Source organism: Aethalodelphis obliquidens, unplaced genomic scaffold (assembly GCF_003676395.1).
Source record: "Aethalodelphis obliquidens isolate GAN/ISIS:26980383/991018 unplaced genomic scaffold, ASM367639v1 scaffold121, whole genome shotgun sequence".
NCBI lineage: Eukaryota > Metazoa > Chordata > Mammalia > Artiodactyla > Delphinidae > Aethalodelphis > Aethalodelphis obliquidens.
This window is the reverse complement of record NW_020838065.1, coordinates 768,464-789,549: the sequence shown is the minus strand read 5'-3', so window position 1 is coordinate 789,549 and position 21,086 is coordinate 768,464. Positions and strand designations below refer to the sequence as shown.

The 21,086-nt window shown below is 38.3% G+C and overlaps 1 protein-coding gene across 6 annotated transcripts in view; it reads left to right on the top strand.

Annotated features, from left to right (window-relative positions):
• UIMC1 (ubiquitin interaction motif containing 1) overlaps positions 1-21,086 on the top strand; it is a 126,004-nt gene that overhangs the window by 76,431 nt on the left and 28,487 nt on the right. For all 6 annotated transcript variants that reach the window (XM_027098187.1, XM_027098189.1, XM_027098190.1 and 3 more), the window contains 2 exons: positions 2,674-2,774; positions 8,820-8,982. In XM_027098187.1, coding sequence (XP_026953988.1) covers positions 2,674-2,774; positions 8,820-8,982 — 264 coding nt within the window. The remainder of the gene's footprint in view (positions 1-2,673; positions 2,775-8,819; positions 8,983-21,086) is intronic.

Below are 21,086 nucleotides of genomic sequence, written 5' to 3'. Positions count from 1 at the left end.
CAACATTGCTAATTATTAGAGAAATGCAAATCAAGACTACAATGAGGTACCATCTCACACTGGTCAGAATGGCCATCATTAAAAAGTCTACAAATAACAAATGCTGGAGAGGGTGCGGAGAAAAGGGAATCCTCCTACACTGTTGCTGGTAATGTAAGTTGGTGCAGTCATGATGGAAAACAGTATGGAGTTTCCTCAAAAAACTAAAAATTAGAATTACCATATGATCCAGCAATCCCACTTTTAGGCATATATCCAGACAAAACTATAATTCAAAAAGATGCGTGCACTCCTGTGTTTATGGCAACACTGTTCATAGTAGCCAAGACATGGAAGCAACTTAAATGTCCATCAACAGATGACTGGAGAAAGAAGATGTGGTACATATGTACAATGGAATACTACTCAGCCACAAAAAAGAATGAAGTAATGCCATCTGCAGGGACATGGATGGAACTAGAGATTATCATACTAAGTGAAGTAAGTTAGAAAAAGATAAATACTATATGATATCATTTATATGTGGAATCTAAAGTATGATGCAAATGAAGCTACCTACGAAACAGAAACAGACTCACACACATAGAGGACAGTCCTGTGGCTGCCAAGGGGGAAGGGGTTGGGGGAGGGATTGAGCAGGAGGTTTGGGTTAGCAGATGCAAACTATTATATATAGAATGGATAAACAACAGGGTCCTATTGTATGGCACATGGAGCTAAATTCAATATCCTGTGATAAACCATAATGGAAAAGAATGTAAAAAAGAATGTATATGTATGTATAACTGAATCACTTTGCTGTACAGCAGAAATTAACAAAACATTGTAAATCAAGTATATGTCAATAAAAAATAAAATATATAATTTAGAAGCTGTGTATAAAAATTTGTCCTAAATGGGTAAAACACAGATTGAGTATAGATGTCCATCTTACCTATTTTGTTTTGTCTCATATTTCTGGCAGTTCCAGGGGTCTGTTATTCAAAATTATAACATCATATTAGTGAAGAAGCAGGATTAGAGCCTTATGCCCATGTTGTGCGTGATGCTAGTATTATTTACTTCTATGAAACTAATGTCCTCTTAATTTGTCTCTATAGTTGAACATTTCAGCCAGAGAAAGCTTAATTAAAGACTTTTTATTGTTACAGTAGTACAAGCGGTGAACAACTCTTATTTTCTAACAGACTAAATGTCTTTTTTGGTTATATCTCTCAGGGAGGCTTGACAAAGAAGATTTTGAGGTTTATGCACTATAAGTCTTTTTCCAACAAGGTGGTAAAATCTGTGTGTGCATCCAGTTTTCAAAATATTATGATGTATTAAAATACAGTTGACACTAGAAATGTATATAATCATTCTTTGATGATTGAGAAGATACCTCAGTACCTTTCAGGTATACTATTTGCCCAGCATTTTCCACTCATTGTATTTGTGAAGCATAGATATATAATACCAGTTGGATGTATAGTGTGTATAGTGTGGATAACAGAACTTTCTGGATTGTGTTCTCAGATAAATTTCTAGATTTATTGTCATTTTTTGAAATATTGTTAGTGTTCTTTTGTTATATCAAGTGATGGGTGTCTAGACCAGAAGTCGGCAAAATTTTTCTATAAAAAACTAGATAATAAATATTTTAGGCTTTGTGGGCCATACAGTCTGTTGAAACTACTCAGCTCTGCTATTTTAACTCAAAAGTAACAATAGACAGTATAAAGAAGAATGAATGTGGCTGTGTTCCAATAAAACTTTATTTCCAAAAACAGGCAACTGGCTCTATTTGGCCCATGAGCTATAGTTTGCTGACCCCTGAATGAGACCATGAGAGACCTCATCTTACATCTCCATATTGCTAGTAGCCTGTACAGTACCTGGAACTTCTTCCATAAATATTTATTGCATTAATGTTGAATGAATAAATGCTGCTTAAAGAATAATTAAAGAAAGGCATATCTTTGTTGAGAATGTATTTTTATTTCTGCTCCCAATTTTTGTCTTCTCTAATCATCCCTTTAACCTCAGAATTAGCATCGGCAGTGTTTTGTTTTCTGTCAAAATAAATATACTTTAAAACCAGAACTATGCTGGAAAGAAGCCACATGGATTAACTGATGAATGGATAAACAAATTATAATATATCCATACAATGGAATACTACTCAGCAGTAAAAAGGAATGAACTACTGATATATGTAACAACATGGATGCTTCTCAAACACATTATGCTAAATGAAAGAAGTCAGACATGAAAGATGACACACTGTGTTATTTCATTTATATGACATTCTAGAAAAGGCAGAACTCTAGGAACATAAAGTAGGTTGGTCATTGCAGAGAGCCAAGTAGGAGGAGGATTGACTGCAGAGGGGTACATGAGAACTTTTGGGGTTGTGAGAAATATTTTACATCTTGATTGTGGTGGTGGTGATGTGGTATAAATGATACCATGTATACATTGTAAATATTTGTCAAAACTCACCATACTCTATACTGAAAATTGGTGAATTCTGTTGTATGTAAATTATGCCTCAGTAAAGCTTTAAGAAGAAACAAACTTGATCTGTATTTCCACTGCGGAATTATCATACCCTAAGCTTAAGGAAACAGGTGTTTGTTTTCTTTAACTATGAAAATACAAAATGAAAATTAATGAAGTTTTTTTAAATTACAGAGACACAGCTAAGTTCCCCTGAAACTTTTGACCTTGAAAAAGAAGACTTTCCAGGTAGCAGAGAGACCGTGGATGAAGTAAGAATAATGGCAGATAAGGAGGTGAATATTACTTATAATTTTTGTCAGTGTTTTCTTTCTACTGGTAGTCCTCTCTCTGATGCAATATTGACCTTGGATGAAAAGATTTAGGTTACAGAGGGTTAGGCTTTTATCTCAGATTCTTAAAAATGAGTTCAGCACTATTTCTAAATATAACAGTAGTTACCAATTCTTCAGTATTTTAATATGCTTTATTATTTCCGGTACAGATGGGGAAATGGAGGTTTAGGATGTTTGCTCAATTTGCTCAAATTCAAACTGCTAATAATGGTAGAACCAGGATTTGAAAACAGATTTGTCTCCAAAGTCCTGGAGTATTTTCCATTATATGCTGGTAAGTAACAGAGATGAACAATCTTGGAAAAAGTCACTACGTTTATATTACGACCTAACTTTCAGCCCTAATTTTGAGACATGATCAGAAATGCAAAATCAGGATAGCAGCATGATAAAATAGGCAAATCTCTATTTGCACTATTATCTTTCCTAACTTCACATATCTGACATTAACCATAAAGCTGATTGACACAAGTTTATACTTCTGATTAAGATTCAGTGTATATTTTTTCATATTGAGTCTGACAAAACAACTTAAATGCCAAGAACTCTTAAAAAATTCAAAATCTTTAAAATTTGTTGGTGTGAAAAGCAGCCTGAGAATTAAACTAGTTTTTCTGTGAAAATAAAATTTTTGGTTACATATGTTTATACTATTTTATCCTGAGCAATTTAAAAAAGCTTTGTTCTGTTATTCCTTTTTATACTCTAGGTTTTTTTTGAGAACAGTGTTTACAGTGGAAGTTAGATCCCCTTCCTAGTTTCTGCACTGCAGGTAACTGGGTAGAAATTCTGCTTTCATGAATCATGCACACTGTTTGGTTCCCTGGAACCTGATCTGTCACAGCTGACAGACCAAGATTCCCTAATGCCAGTGGTGTTAGGAAAGATGAGGACGCTCCCTGCATCAGAGCCACTGAGGATACATCCTGCTAGATAATGTCAAAATGGCATCCGGTTCTTTTCCTAGGGAGGGACCAGAACCTTCTAAATGGGGATGGGGGAACAGAGTGTTATTAACGTAGTTATCCTAACATGCATAGGAAGCCCTGCAAGCCCTTAGTTAATTGAGGCTGATTTCTTACCCGTCCGTGACTGCAAAGGAAACTTCTTTGGGGCAAAGAGCATGAACCCTATTTAGAAGTTATATATGTCTGTAGCACTTCACATCAAATGGATGGAATTGTATGGTCTTTTGCACATTGAATGTCCTCTTTTTTTTTTTTTTTTTTTTTTTTTATTTGCGATACGCGGGCCTCTCACTGTTGTGGCCTCTCCCGTTGCGGAGCACAGGCTCCAGACGCGCAGGCTCAGCGGCCATGGCTCACGGGCCCAGTCGTTCCGTGGCATGTGGGATCTTCCCAGACCGGCGCACGAACCCATGTCCCCTGCATCGGCAGGCGGACTCTCAACCACTGTGCCACCAGGGAAGCCCTGAATGTCCTCTTTTTGGTGTTGCTGTTTGCTGATATCTGTGGATACTCTAAATAGTCTTAGAAGTTTCCATTAAAAGAAGTTAGAGGGCTTCCCTGGTGGCGCAGTGGTTGAGAGTCCGCCTGCCGATGCAGGGGACATGGGTTCGTGCGCCGGTCTGGGAAGATCCCACATGCCACGGAACGACTGGGCCCGTGAGCCATGGCCGCTGAGCCTGCGCGTCCGGAGCCTGTGCTCCGCAACGGGAGAGGCCACAACAGTGAGAGGCCCGCGTACTGCAAAAAAAAAAAAAAAAAAGAAGTTAGATACTGTAGTTTTGAGTCATTGCACAATCACTAGTTACAAATCACTTATTAGAAAGATAGAATCTGGGCATTTTATGTATGCACAGTGATAATATCATAATGGGTATGGACTCTTGCCCTTGGAATCTGTGTATCGGGTCATCTGCCCTAAAATTTCTTGTTTATTGGAAGGTGGTATGGTGTAGTGCAAGGAGCTTGAGCATTGGAATTAGAAGACATGGCTTTGAATCCCAGCCCCGCCACCTTGGGCAGGTTAATTAATTGTTTTATTCATTTATTTGGCAGATATTATAGTGTGCCAGTCATTGTTTTAGAGTCTTGAGATATAAGGTAAATAAGAAAAAAATAATCCCTGCTTTCAAAAGGACACATAAACAGATAATTATAATGTAATCTGACAAATGTAATGTTAGAGAGATGCCTAGGGTATTAGGGGAACATAGGAGAGGAATGCTTCTTCATTTATAAAATGGAGACAAAAATAGCCTATTTTATTGGGTTGCTCTGAAGATTAAATTAGATAAAGAATATAAAACACATAGCAGGAGTTGGCACAAGTAGAAATATGCATGTGGAACTGCTTTGTAAGGTATTGTGGCTCTTCATTGATATTAGCTTACTAATGACAGAGAACTGCTTGACAGTATTTGAGGTATTTGGAATACCTTTGCCGGAACTGTAGTCCCTCTTGATTTGATTTTCTGCAATGGTCAGATTCCTTTGGAAATAACATTTTTGAAATATCTTGCCTGAGAGTTTCCCTTAGTTGGGGTCTCAGATATTCTGTACTCAGAAGGGTTAATAGACTTTATTCAGACTGAAATACAGTTGACCCTTGAACAGTGACGGGGTGAAGGGTGCCGACTGTTCATGCAGTTGAAAATCCATGTATAACTTATAGCGGGCCCTTGGTATCTGTATTTTCCCCCTATCTGTGGTTCCACATCCGAGAATTCAGCCAACCACAGATCATTTAGTACTGTAGTATTTACTGTTGAAAAACATTTGTATGTAAGTGGACCTGTGCAACTATAGTCAATTTAGTCAGTTGGTTTTTAAGTTAACGGTGTTAAGTAAACTGTCTATGGTAAGAGGGGAAAGATCTAAACAGTTTTCTAAGCTACAAATAAACCTGGTGGGGGATGGGTGGGGGGTGTTGGTGACTATAGGACATACTCTCATTTTCATTGGGTCCATTTCTTGAGGTTTCTTTTCAGGCCAGAAAGTAAAGGCCAGCCTTTAAGAGATCATGATTTGGTGTCCAAGTACTTCTTTTGAGAAATACATGTATAGTATTTTAAAAGAAGTGGAAGCATCTCTGCAGAGACCCAGTCCCTAACTACATAGTCCTTATAAGAGCTTCTTCGCTTGGATCTTTTCCTCTTGAGGCTTCTCCATTGTAGCTAATATTTAAATAGACCTTTTTAATGGTGCTGGGAAAAATCTTAGGTTAATATAAAAATGTTCAGAAACCTTCTGGGTTGCCTATGAATGTGATTGGAAGTGGGCTTGTATTCACAATAAAACAAAAATAGATTGATTCCTCCCTCTTGAATACTACATTAATAGTTGGAGGTAACTTCTCTGCATTTTATAGAGCTCGTAATGAATACAAAGGGGTGTAGTACTGGGTGTGAGCACCAGTGACATTCATGTCATACAACATTTCTGTGCTTAGTGAACTTCAGAATGCCAAGTAACTGCTTAACTGCTACTAACTTTCATTAACTCAAGACTACTTGCAAATTATAGGGTATATTGATTTTTCTCCCCTCTGCTCAGATGGCTTTGTATTCACAAGACAACTTTTTCTTGTAAAATTTGTGAACAGAGGAACCTGGGTTTATAAGAATCTCAGTGACTAAGCTTGGAATAAAAAAACACCTAGAACTTCCAGACTCATTGGACTTGCCCCACATACTAGAGGAGAATAATAGAACCAGAGAGTCTCCCAATACCTGGCAGAGTCAGCTTCCAGAAACAAAGTGGAGCAGAGGGGTGCTTTTTGTTTTTGCCACACCGTGGTGGAGTACTGAGAGTTTTGATGACACAAAGGCCTGGGTTTGAGTCTACATTGTCCAGTTACTCACTTTGTGATCAGCAGGTTACTTTGCCTTTCCAAGCCTCAATCTCCTCTTCTATAATACTGGAGCTAGTGATACCTGTGCCAGTTGGGTTGTTGTGAAGGATAGTTATGGAAAGTGCTTGGCCAAGCCTGGCATAGTATAGGAACTCAGCCACTCTTAGTTCCTTTCTCATCTTTCTTTTTCTCCTTCCTTTTAAAGTAAAAGGCAGGTATGTGTTGAAAACAACGTTTTCTGGCAGTTGTAGAAATCGTTTTACTTGGTATTTATTTAGATGACCTGTTTCCCTCTCTGCTGGATTACATTCACAGGTGGTAAATTTTAGGGATGGCCTGAACTTAGAGACTAAAAGAAAAAAAACCACCCCAGTTGGCTCAGAGCTTAAATTATCTACCTACTGCAGTTTTGGTCCTATTTTGTTCTTGTATCAGAAGAGGGTTTATTTTTTTCCCATAGTAAGGCATAATGACAGCCCAGGTGCTCCTTGCTCTTAAATGGAAGCAGTGACTATGCAGGACAGTTTCACATTGATTGGATAGGACATGCTGTTCTTTGAATCAAGTGTTAGGCAGTAGTGCTGCAGTGCTCACACATACTATAGGATTAATCACTGCAGAGTTCTTGACTCTGACCTGTAAAGGTAAAATAAAACTGTCTCTGAGAGACTGGGAACTGTAGGAAAAATGATGACTACAAAACACTGAGAAGGGAGTAAGAATGACTTTGTCAGAATTGTCTTAATGATTTCTTCAGGCCTTCTTAAATATTTGGATCTTAGTTGTGTGTCCTCTTTCAACCCCAAAGTCACAAATAAAACACAAGAATTGGTTTTGTTTTACTGGTATAAGCTGAGACCTAGGTTCTTAACTTATTTTAGTTGTGTTGCTTTTGCTTAGAGCTCTTTTTTTTTCCCCCTAACTCTTGATATCTGAAGTCACTTACAGTGATCACAGTTCTTTGTGTGTGTATGTGTGTAATTAATTCTTTTTTGTCTTTCAGTTTTATTGAGATATAATTTACATACAGCACTGTGTAAGTTTAAGGGGTACAGCATAATGATTTGACTTACATGCATAGTCAAATGATTTTCACAGTAAGCTTAGTGAACATCCATAATCTCATTTAGATACAAAATTAAAGAAATAGAAAAAATTTTTTTCCTTGTGATGAGAACTCTTTAGGATTTACTCTCAGCTTTCTAATATAACATACAGCAGTGTTAATTATATTATCACACTGTACATTACAGCCCTAGTAGTTATTTATGTTACAGTTAGGAGTTTGTACCTTTTGACTGCCTTTACAGTTCTTTTGTGAGATTGAAAAAGTGTCTCTTTTTAAAAAAATTATTTATTTATTTTATTTACTTTTGGCTGCATTGAGTCTTAGTTGCTGCGCATGGGCTTTCTCTAAGTTGCGGCGAGCAGGGGCTACTCTTCATTGTGGTGTGCGGGCTTCTCATTGCGGTGGCTTCTCTTGTTGCGGAGCACAGGCTCTAGGCGTGCAGGCTTCAGTAGCTGTGGCACGTGGGCTCAGTAGTTGTGGCTCACGGGCTTAGTTGCTCTGTGGCATGTAGGATCTTCCTGGACCAGGGCTCAAACCCGTGTCCCCTGCACTGGCAGGCGGATTCTTAACCACTGTGCTACCAGGGAAGTACCTGAAAAAGTGTCTTTAAGATGCTGTTGGTAATACAAACTGAAACACCGAAGACACAGCATACTGACCCAACGAGGACAGCACCTTGCAGTGTGATAGAGAGGAATGCTGTCAGGTTTTGGAGCCAAATAGTCCTTGGTTTGAATTTCAGCTCTGCCACTTATTTATTCTGTAACTTTGGGCAAGTTACTTTACTGTTTTGGACAACACTTTTCTCAAGTGTAAAAAGAGTGTGTTTGTACCTTTGTAAGATTATCATGAGGTTTAAATGAGTATCACATACAGAGTGCTTAGCACATAGTAGGCAGGCACTGAATAAGTATTATTCAGTATAATAAATATTAACTATATTAGTGTATCTCCCAATCTGCTGTCCTGAATTTGGCAAACTGATTGGTATCACCTCATTGAAAGTAAGTGGAATATAGGATGGAGTCTTGCAGTTCTTTTTGGGAAAAGATACTTTATAAAGTAAAGCTAGTACAATTGCCATTTGTCATGTTCTTCAGGTTCTTCAGGTTGATAACAGGGAAGATGCTGAGAAGGAAATACCTACTACTACCTTCTCATCTAGTACCCAGGTATCCTGCCCACTATGTGACCAAGGCTTCCCACCCACAAAGATCGAGCGACATGCCATGTACTGCAATGGGCTGATGGGTCAAGATACAGGTAAAGCCAGATTCCTTTCTTCAACTGTGTGGTGGTTTTGTAATCCTATACGGTACAGTGCAACAGACAACTCCTCTTCAATGCTAAAGTTTGTTTTTTTTTTTAATCTAGCTAATTATCTAGTGCTTTTCACGTTCGTTATTACTTTATACTATTTTGTTGCACATACCTCAGGACAAGGGGAAGGGAAAAATCTTTCATCTTTCAATGTTTCACACTTATTCTTTGCTATAGGCAGGCCAGAGATCATTGTTATCCCATAGACCTTGAATTTCAATTTATATATTCAAATACTGAAACTCCTATGGAACTTGAGGAACTAAGTTTTAGAGTTGCCCGTTTTTCATTCAGAATAAATCCCGTGTGTGTGTGTGTGTGTGAATTCTACCTAAAGATAGTTAACAGCTGAAAAATATCACTAATTTCGGGCTTCCCTGGTGGTGCAGTGGTTGGGGGTCCGCCTGCTGATGCAGGGTACGTGGGTTCGTGCCCTGGTTCGGGAGGATCCCACAGGCCACGGAGCGGCTGGGCCCGTGGGCCATGGCCGCTGAGCCTGCGCGTCCGGAGCCTCTGCTCCGCAGCGGGGGAGGCCACAGCAGTGAGAGGCCTGCGTACTGAAAAAAAAAAAAAAAAAAATCACTAATTACCATTAATGTCCTACATGTCTCTGCTGCATCACCCTGGAGGTGTTGGTTCTCTCTCGAAGAGTACACAAAAGGCCTTGGTTTTCGTGCAGTGTGACATATTGGGCAAGAGAATCTGCTTGTTCATCACAGCCCTTGAAATACCACCCCTGATCTTGCCTTTCTGTTTATGACTTTAAACTCTAAATATAATAGAATCTGCACAACTCTGTGGTCTAACATGTTGAATGTAACCATAACTTAGATGATTTAGAAGTGTTGCAACATTTTTCTCAGTGCTACTTGGTTCCCATAACTTAGAGATATTTAATCTGAAATTGTATTATTGTGAGGTGTTTTATAGATTAAGATTTCCAGGAAAGAAAGGCACATGTTATTTAATTTTTCTGAAGTTATACACTTCTTATTAATTAAATAAGGAAGTACCTAAACTTAAAATTTAAATAAATTTGTTGATTTTTCTGATTGTAAAGTAGTACCTGTTCATTGTAGTATGAATAATAATAATGGCTTACATTTACTGAGTACTTGAAATGAGTCAGGAATTATTTACATAAATGAGACCATGCCACATGTGTGTAATTCTGCAATTTGCCTTTTTTTATTTATCAGTAAATTTAGATCTTTCTATGTGCAGGTATATTTTTTACATAGTTGAGATCTGACTGTATGTAAAATTCTGTTTTGTTTTTTTCTACTTACAGCATAAAAATTTCTCCATGTCACTATAAGTTATGTGTAAAAATATTTTTAATGCTTATATAATATTCTGTAATCCAGATTGCCTCCATTTATTTAATTGTTGTGTGTTTAGAATGCTTCAAGTTGCCATGTTATACTTATATGACAGTGAACTTTTTATGCCTAAAATTATTGCTGTATTTTGGGGTTATTTTCTAAGGATGTATTTTTAGTTTGGGTGATAGTAAAAAAAGATGGGCTCTGGAGTCCAATCAGTCTGAGATTGAGTCCCACCTCTGTCAATTACTAGTCTGTGAGCCTGTGCTAGTTTCCAGGCTTCCCTTCATGTGTCTGTCAAACAGTAGAAATGACCTTATTTGGTTTTTGTGAGGTGGAAGGAGATATTTTAAGTGTTCAGCACAACATAGTAAGTACTTAAGAACTTTGATCTGTGGAATTCCCAGTAGTGGTATTACTAGGTCAAAGATTTTGTCATCATTTTAAAGGGTTTTTATGAATAGCATTGTAGTCTTTTAAATACAATGAAAGTTGAAGACATAAATCTGGTCAACTCCTTTAATAGAAGAGCACTGTAGGTCTAGGATTTTAGATGCAGTTTTACCTTGACATAGCTCTTTAGTTTGATTTTTAGTGGAGAGTTCCAGTGACTGAAAGAATTCTAGGGCTGGGCCTTTGGTGACCAGAGAAGGGAGAGACTATTTTGTCTATCTCGCCAAACACCTTACCCAACTGGTATTAGTTACTGAGTCAACAATGCACTCAGCACTGAGGTCCAGAAATAAATGAGTTTGAGAAACTGAATCCCCATTGAGCTCTAGGAATAGATGACCTTCTTCCAGTCAGAATCAAAAGGTAAAGAGTATAGAGTAGCTCCTACTGATATCTCCCAGACTGAACGCTGATAGTTTGTGCTTAAACAGGAAGCTTTGGTATTCATCTCTGTCAGACATCTTTCAGCTATATAATATTTGCTTTTAAGCTTGTTCTTCCTTACAGGGGTGCGGTGGAGCAACTCACAGCCCCAAATACTTGATTCAGGCTTGTTTCTGAGTTTTCTCAGAAACCTAATGCAGACTTATACCACCAGAACCAGGTTTTTCTCATTGAACTTGTTGAGAGGCTGACACCGTCAGGAGGGCAAAGTAGACTGAGACTTGCATTGTTATCCATTTAGGACAAGCCTTTCAAGTTCTCTTTAATCCGGTAGGCCAAGTGTCAGTGATCCTGTGTGATGCTGCTCAGTTGGATTTACACTCTGGGTCTTGAGGACTCTTTAAAATATTATAGATATAAGTGTGTTTTCTGATATAATTGGAAGTCCTTATTTTCTTGGCACTGTATGTCTTGTAGCCCTGATCCAAATGTCTCAGACCTCCATCCAAAGATGTCTGCTGTATCCTGAATGACTGTCACAGTTTATTTTTTATGAGGAAATTTGTTTTAAAAATTAGTTCAGGGACTTCCCTGGTGGTCCAGTGGTTAAGACTCTGTGCTTCCATTGCAGAGGGCATGGGTTCGATCCCTGATCCCTGGGGATCCTGCATGTCGCTGTCCCCAGAGAAGGGTGGGCTTAGCCTGAGCTGGATAGGTTTGGACAAACCCATAGGAAAGTAGGGGGTCCTTTATCCTCTTATGGGTTAGATAAGATAGGAAGCAAGGGAAACAGCCACTAAATGACAGCTTCCACTTAATCTTCCTAATAGTGTTAGCGTACCTAAATTACCCTTTCTGAGAATGTGACATTTTAGGCCTTACGGACAAGTTTGGAGCAGGGAGTCCTCATTGGAACTGTCCCACTCTCTGCTTACTCCTCTACTTTCCTGCAGACAGAGCTTGGGGCTCTACGTGGGGTGGGGGAAGTATTGATAGTTGGATGAATTATGTGAAACACCTACTAGTGTGCCTGGCATATAGTGGGTTTTTGGTAAATTTGCTGTCTTTATTTGGTTTCTCCACCAGTTTCCTGCCCCATCTTCCTTGCCAGGGATAGTAGTGATTGTTCTGGTTCCTCTCAGCTTTATGACTGAAGACAGAGGGCTGTCCACAGCCTTTTTTTTGCGTTACGCGGGCCTCTCACTGTTGTGGCCTCTCCCATTGCGGAGCACAGCCTCCGGACGCGCAGGCTCAGCAGCCATGGCTTACGGGCCCAGCCACTCTGCGGCATGTGGAATCTTCCCAGACCGGGGCACGAACGCATGTCCCCTGCATCGGCAGGCGGACTCTCAACCACTGTGCCACCAGGGAAGCCCCACAGCCTAATATTTTAATCTTTGGTAAAAGGAAGCCTTTCCCACAATGGAGGGGAAAGAGTTACACATAACCCAGTCTGGGAGACCATTAGCCCAATGCCTAAGGGGATAGAATAAGAGGGAGGACTTCCCTCCCAGAGCTAAGTTTTCAGCTTTCCCCTCCTTCCTGTTTTCCCCTGAATCTGATCCTAGACATGCTTGTTTGGCTGTGTAAAAGAAATAGTAATTAGAGTCATTTACATGAAGTGTCTACCATTTATGCCTAGTTACCGTGCAGCACAATAACAATTATGCATATCATTAAATGTGTCTGGTTAACTTTGCTGTAAGTTTTATTTTATTATAATACTACACTCTGGTTAAGATGGCTCAGTCTGCTCAGTTTGTTGCTCAATGACATGACTATCTGTTCACAACTGTGGAAAAATTAGAGGGAGTGTCCTTTAAAGGCATTGTTTGAAGGGAGATGATTTGCTAAAGTAATCTAGACTGGAACAAAAGCAGGTTGCCTTTGCATTTGCTTTTTGGAAAATGTCTTTGAGACCATTTTCATTTAAACACCGAGGAAGAATAAAGGTCTTCATTTACACATCTAGTAAATACTTATTAAATGCCTACTACATGCCAGATATAGTGAACAGAATATACAGAGTCCATGTTCTCAGAGAGCTTATATTCTAGTAGTGGGATACTATTACAATAAACAAGTAAACATATAATATGTCACGTTGATAAGTATTTTAGAGGAAAAAAAGAAATCAAGAGGAAGAGGGGAATAGGGAGTATTGAGGTCAGGAGGTGGCAGTTTAAAATAGGTGGTGTGGAAGTTTCCATTGAGAAGGTGCCATTTGAACAGAGACCTAAAGGAAGTGAGGGAATAAGTTAAGAGAATTTTGAGTGGAGAGGAGAGTGTTACAGGCAGAGGGAACAGTAAGTTCAAAGACCCTGAGGTGAGCAGGCTTGGCGTATATGGGGAATGACAAAGAAGCCAGTGCAGCTGCAGTAGAGTAAGTGAGGGAGAGATTAACAGTGAGACCAGAGAGGTAATTGGGGAGGGGACAGGTAGACAGATCACATAGGGCTCTTAGGCCATTAGTGAGGACTTTAGCTTTTAAAGGAGGAAACATTGGAGGGGTTTGAGCAAAAAATGAATTAATATTTGAACAAGGGATCACTCTGGCTGCTGTGTGAATAGATTGTTGGGTGACAAGGGTGGAAGCTGGGAGAACAGCCAACGTTTTATTTTTGGTAATAAGATAGAGTGGGAGAAACATAGGCTTTGGAACTAGGTAGATCTGAACTTAAATTTCAGCTGTAATACTTGTCAGCTGGGTAATGCTTGACAAATTATCTTACTCTTTGAGGATCAGGTGCCTCATTTGTAAAATTAGTCTAACATCATTAGGATTGTCATGGGAATCAGAGATAAAGCACCCAGCACTGTGTCTAGATTGTTTTAGATATTCAATAAATGGTAGCTACTGTTATTATTGAATATTTTTCTTGCCTGTGTAGTCATTTTGAAGTCTGTGTTTCTGTGTGCTAATACAATACGTAAAGGATAAGCCACCAGCCAGCTAGAGCTAAGGGAAAGATGAAAGGCAAGGAAAGGCATTAGAGTCAAAGTGCTAAGAATAAGTTTAGTGAGAAATAGATCATAGCAGAGTTAGGAAAGCTGAAGGCATTAACTGTATACACTTTGGGCCTAGATACAGAGGTGTGGATATTGCCAGGAGTGGATTTTCTCTCCATGGATATTTCTTGGAAACATAACGGTGGGTAAGTAGGTGGGTAGAGGTATCAAATCTCTTGATAGAGATTTGCCTGAGAGCTATCAGAGAAGGACTGGGACCTAGAATAGGCTTGACTTGGGTGAGTCAGCAAAAATCAGAAGACCCAATCATCTCTAAGTAACAAATTTCTTAAATTAGACAGAGTTGACTTTTTCTGTTTTATATATCTGTATTTGCCTACCTGAATGTAATTTGTACCCCATTCAGTCTTCTCACTTGTATTAATGTGGCTTTTGTGGTACCCAGGAGGATTAAGTATATCACTATTGACACCTAACTACTGAGGTATTAACAATTGGGAAGTAGCATAGGTTTAGTAGAAATAACATGGATTATGGAGACAGACTGACCTGTGGGAAGATATACAGATCCAAACAAAGTGAGATTACAGTGCAATTGGATAGATAAAAGGCATACACATGAATAACTGTAATGCAAGGTGAAAATGACTAAGGGGCATAAAGATAAATTCCTGTGGTGTTTCAGAAGAAACGTGATTAGAGATTTAGAAAGAAGGACATTAATGTAAAATAGCAGTAGGCAAAACTCACGTAAATAGAAAAACATGAAGAAACATGCTGTACAAGAAAGAGCATGCCATTCAGTGTGGTTGTAGTATGGGCATTATGAAAATAAATAGTAGGCAATTGGAGAATGACAAACATAACTTGAGTTATATGGGTTAATACAGGGCAAAGTTTTTTTCAACTTGTAAAATAATTATTTACGTGTTTACTCCAGTAGTAGGACTCTTTTGGGTTCAGGTGTTGGAAAAACAATTCAAGCAATCTGAAGCAAAAAAGAGAGGTTAGTTTTCATAATAATTGGGAAGCCTGGGATAGGCTTTAGGCAGAGCAGGATCTAGGAGCTGAGATGGTGTGTCTCTCCATCTTTCGGCTCCATTTGTTTCTATTCAATAGATAGGCTTTTTTTTTTTTTTTTTTTTTAAGGGGCAAGCAAAGTGTCTGCCAGCAGCCATAGGCTTTTAGTCTTTAATGGAAAGAAGGAGTTCTTTCTTCTGAGACCACAAGTCAGTCTAGAGAAAGACTCTGATTGTCTTTATTTAAAGTGTCCACCCCTGCTTTAGTCACTCTTACCAAGTGGATGGTTATGTATCATTTTATATAAGTCAGAACAAATAATGGAAAACCCTATTAGTATCTATCAGAAAATTCTATCACTCCTAATAACAGAAAACACCGTTTTAATTAATGTAATTAATTATTAAATGGGTTTAACATGTAAGGTTTCTTTTTCTCACATATCCAGATGTCTAGAGTGAGGCAGTGGCTCAGTGATGTAATGAGAACCTAAGCTTTTCTCTTTTGGCTCTACAGTCCTGTACTTGTAGCTTCTTGACTTATTGTTTCAAGATGGCTGTTAACATCTCTAGACCTTACATCTGTGTTCCAGGCAGGAAGAAGAACAAAGAATAAAGGGGTATGGCTGTAGATTGTGACTGCTGCAATCTAATAACTCATTCCTATAATCTCATGGAATTGAGTTTATTCCAAATTGTGGTAGAATTAGGTCAGTTATGAATTTAGTGTTCATGTCTTTATGTGTAAAAAATTTAACATCTTTGAAATCATTGATTAATTTGCTTCTTACAGTGATTCAACTTAAAAATTTTCATGTCCTGCTGTTAATGAAGTATTGTGTTAGGTGCTGGGAGTGCTCACAAGGTAATAAAGGTATATGATACAGAGCTGAATGGGACCCCAAATTTGTATTCAGGGAATTCACAGTCCAGTGAGACAGACTTGGGAACGACTAAATATGATACAAGTCATATTTAGTGCTAAAATATAGTGCTAAAATAGAGGCACTAAGCACTCACAGAGATGGAAGGGATTATTACTGATTGGTGAGAAAAAGGACAGATTCTTATTTAAATGTTCCCCTAGTATCAGGTATGGGTTTTTAACGCTTCCCCCCCCCCTTTATTGAAGATATGCATCTAAAATAGCAACAAGCCTTGTAAAGTATAAATTGTCTGAATTTCTGATTTTTTTCTTTAAACCAGACTACAAAAAGTGAAATTACTGGATTATATGTATAAAGTTTTAAGATTGCTTTCTGGAAAGGTTATACTCATTTAAATTCTCACTGGTAGCACGTGAGAGTGTTCCTTTCACCACACCATTACAAATACTGAGGAATATTACTTTTTCTTTTTTTGTTTTTAAAGCATGGTATATTCAGTAGATAAACAGTGATATTTCATTATATTTTATATTTCTTTGACTAGTAAAGTTGAGTTTTTTTTCTTTTTTAAAAAAGCCAATTTGTATTTCTTTTTTGAGAAATTGTTCTCTGAACTTTCCCAAGTATCTATTGGGTTCTTAGTACTTTTCTTATCAATTTATATAAGTTCTTTACAAATTATATTTTCCCTTTGCTTCAAAGGTGCTTTCCAGGTTTTTTCCACCCACCCAACAGTTCTTACCAAGGTTCCAGTTTTATGCAGCCTGGCACAGCAAGCCCATTCTTGTGCTTGAACAGCCAAAGCCATTTCTTAAAGCAGAAGCAGTGCTGATCCTGCAGAAGGATCTAATCGGTGTGAATAGCAGTGGCACTGATATGGGGAAAAAAGTATTGGAATCCATGCAGAACTGGGGAGGAGAGGAGGGTGGGTGGGCAGCAAGGAGAAAGGATAAAGAATTCATTGCTGTTGATAATGAGAGGAGGAAGCTAAGAGGTGGGAAGAGGTGGTGGCCTGGTACAGGGGTCAGCAGGAGCTGGATGCCCAAAGTGGTATATCTAAAGTGGATTCTTCTTTGATAGACTTGACCCCAGACTGTTTGGTGTTTCTGTAGAGGCCATCATCTTATTTGAATGCCTACTGACATAGAAATATATCATAACTCTTAGCCACTGGATGAATCCTTAGACCAAGTACCTCCACTCCAGACTTGTGATGTTCCACTGCTTGTAACTCTCTCCTCTTGTATTAATAATGTAGCAGAACTGTGTGGTCCTGTCCCATCCCTCCACCCCTGTCATCTGAGTTGTCTTCTGATAATTTTTGTTTAGCCTTTCTGTGGAACATTTCCTTGTATTAGCTCCACTATGATGCATTAATAAGGTTACTGTATGATATGGCATGTGAAAATGGCAGTCTGACTGCAATCCATGTCTACTTGAGTCCTCAGTGTCTTCACTCTTCCCATTTTGTTCCTCTTAACCTTGACTTTGTTATGCCTAATCGTTATGCCTTGCTGCTAAAGAGCCAGGCCTCGGGATTTCTTTTAGCAGGTTTTTTCCTGCTAGGTGTGCTTATTCCTTCCTTGAAAAAATAAAATAGCTCTTATTAACACTGGAATACTAACCAAAGCATTATGTGTTGAAGGAATATTAACAGCTAAAAACTACTTAAGAGAAGTTCTCTCACTTCATGATTTAGTCACATGTTTCAATCCAGGCATCTAGAGCATTTTAAGAAAGACGAAAGTTCAAGGAATTAATATTAGATCAGTCATCTCCATTATAACTATCACAGAGCAACAGTCAGGACTATAAGTATCTTAGAGGATAAGTGTTATTGTTATCTCCATTTTATCCATGGAGAATCTGGCATCAGGGAGGTTTAGTACTTGGCCAGCATCAGATAGTTAAGCAGCAGAGCCAGGGCCCGAGCCCAAGTATGCCTGACTCCAGAGTCAGTCATTTTTCTTCATTGCTGTGTTCTGTCTGCCTTCCCTTGTGCAGAGGTGGGGACACACACAGTAGGGGAAAGTATGAGGAGACTATATAAGCCTCAGTCAGTTTTAGGAAGGCAGAGTACTAATAATCCTTCACCCCTGAAGGCAGACATGAAATCTGATTTCATCAGAATTGACCTTGTCAGCTTTTCAGTTACCGAGAAGAAAAGTTTGATGGATTCACACTGTTTCCTGGTGAACAAGAGTTGATATGACCGACATAAGTCATCTCTATGAAAACGTGTGCGAAGTCAAAGGATCAGACGATGATGAGAATTACTTCTGGTGGTGTGGAGACTGACCATTCACAGACTTGTTACTAAGGAGTTTTCTAATGGCTTAATATAAAGGAAGCACTTGATAGCAAGATGGATTTTTTTTCCCATTAAGTAAAAGGATTTAATTTGCCAAATCTTTGTAAATCATACCTAGTATAGCTACCATTTATGAGCACCTGCTATATACCAGGAGCTGTACTTTTTGTATATTCTGTTTTAATTCTCACAATAGTCTTCTGAAGTAGGAAGCTGAGGCTTGACGGGAAAATAATTTCCCCAAGGTCACATACCTAATAAGTGGCAAGAACTCACAACCAGCTACACAACCAGCTTTAATTCAAAAGCTTGTACTCCAAAGAATCATCCATGAAATATTGAGATTTAAAAAAAAGTTTCAGAATACTGAATACCAGTATGGTAGTTAATGTATTATTTTAAGAATTTGTAGTAAAACTGTGGTTTTATGTAATAAAGTAATGATAATTTTGAGAATAAAAGCTTCTTGGTGGGGGTGGGTGGAGGCAGAGGATGGGATCAGGAAGAAGCACAGTTAGCTACTCAGTTTTGATAATAGTCTACTTTTTAAGTTGGATGATTGATTTGCATATATATTCTTTTGTACATATTATAAAACATTTTAAAGAGCTCATATATTTCTGTTATGCTCCACTGTCATCCATTTCACTTTCATAGGAACCTTGATAAAGCAGCAACTAGTAAAATTCAGAGAAATTTAGTTTTTTTCTGCATATGGAACTCATTGAGTATTATCTTAATTTAGGCTGTGATGATAATATGTGACCACTGGATTTGATTGTCATTAATAGTCTTTAGAAGCCTCTTAGGGTTTTTATTATTATTAGGGTTTTTTCCAGGTCCTTTTATCTGTGCCACCTGTCTTTCATACCAGTTTCTTCAAAAGACAATGGCCAATTTAACTTTGATTATTGTCTTGCAAAAGGACTTTGTGTGAGTTTATTTTATTTTAATTACAAGAACATTTCAGACATAAAAATTGAAGGAATATTAGTGCCTTGAAACCCCCATGTGCCATCCATTTATCAACTCATGGTCACTGTTGTTTCATCTGTATTCCATTCATAACTCCCACTCCCTGGATTATTTCAAATCAGATCCTAGATACCATTTCATTATTTTCCTCAGTATCCCTGAAAGATAAGGTCTCTTTTTTAATAAAACCCTAACTATAATATTATCATACTGAAAAAATTAATATCATCAAATATCTGGTCTGTGTAAATCTCCTTGAGTCTCATAATTGGTTTTTACAGTTGGTTTGTTACAGTCAGGATCCAAACAAGGTTCACACATTCCAGAGCATTTTTAATGCTAATATCTCAGGCACTCTTAATTATAGGAGAATCAAACCCAAAAGTGTTCCATTTTTTTTTTCCCCCCATATTTTTTGGCTGCACTGCGCGGCATGCGGGAATCTTAGTTCCCAACCAGGGATCGAACCTGTGCCCCCTGCAGTGGAAACGCAGTGTCTTAACCACTGGACCACCAGGGAAGTTCCAAGTGTTCCTTTTTAAGACTGAAACATTCATGATTAATACCTATAAGCTCAGTAACAGTAACTGTGTCACAATTGTTTTTATTCTCTCCACAGCATCTTAACATAGTGCTATGCAGGTAGGTCCTTCGAAAATGTACTCCTTTAAAGCAAAAGTTGACAGGCTTTTTTAAAAGAGACAGCTAGTAAATATTTTAGGCTTTGCAGGCTACTAGGTAGTTCGCTTTGTCCTTTATAAAGATTACTGTGGATGTTCTAGTCTTTTGCATTTCCATATAAATTTTAGAGCCAACTTGTAAGTATGTTGTTTAGTTTCCAACTTTGTTTCTGGTAATATTCTTTTTCTTGAAGTGTATTTTATCTGATAGAACAACTAGACCTAGTTCTAGCCATTTCAGCTCTTTATGCCTACTGCTTGTCTGGTATATCTTTTTCCATACATTCACTTTTAACATATTTGTGTTTTTTTGTTTTGTTTTTTAAATTTATTTATTTTTGGCTGCATTGTGTCTTTGTTGCTGCACGTGGGCTCTCTCCAGCTGCAGCTAGCGGGGGCTACTCTTTAGTGCAGTACGCGGGCTTCTCAGTGCGGTGGCCTCTCTTGTTGCGGAGCACGGGCTCTAGGCATACGGGCTTCAGTAGTTGTGGCTCGCAGACTCTAGAGCACAGGCTTAGTAGTTGTGGCGCACGGGCTTAGCCACTCCGCGGCATGTGGGATCCTCCCGGACCAGGGCTCAAACCTGTGTCCCCTGCATTGGCAGGCGGACTCCCAACCACTGCGCCACCCGGGAAGCCCCATATTTGTGTTTTTATTTTGAAGTGTGTGTCTTGTAGACAACATACTGTTGAGTCATGCTTTTTACCCATTCCGACAATCTCTAATTTTTAATTGGAAAATTTAGTTAATCATTTAATTATTGATGTGATTGGGTTTAGGTCTACCATTTAATTTTTAAATTTTTGTCCCTTTTGTTTTGTTTTTTCTTTTCTGACTTATTTTGATTATTTGAATACGCTATAGAATTGACTTTTTTGCCCTTTATTTTTTGAAGCTATACTTCTATTTTTAGTGGCTACTGTTGGGGCAAGGTAGGCTTTTACAGTCTACTTAGAGTTAATACCACTTTATGAAAAGTATAGAAATCTTACAATTGTATAGGTACATTTACTACCTTCTCCTTTATGCTGTAGTTGTCATAT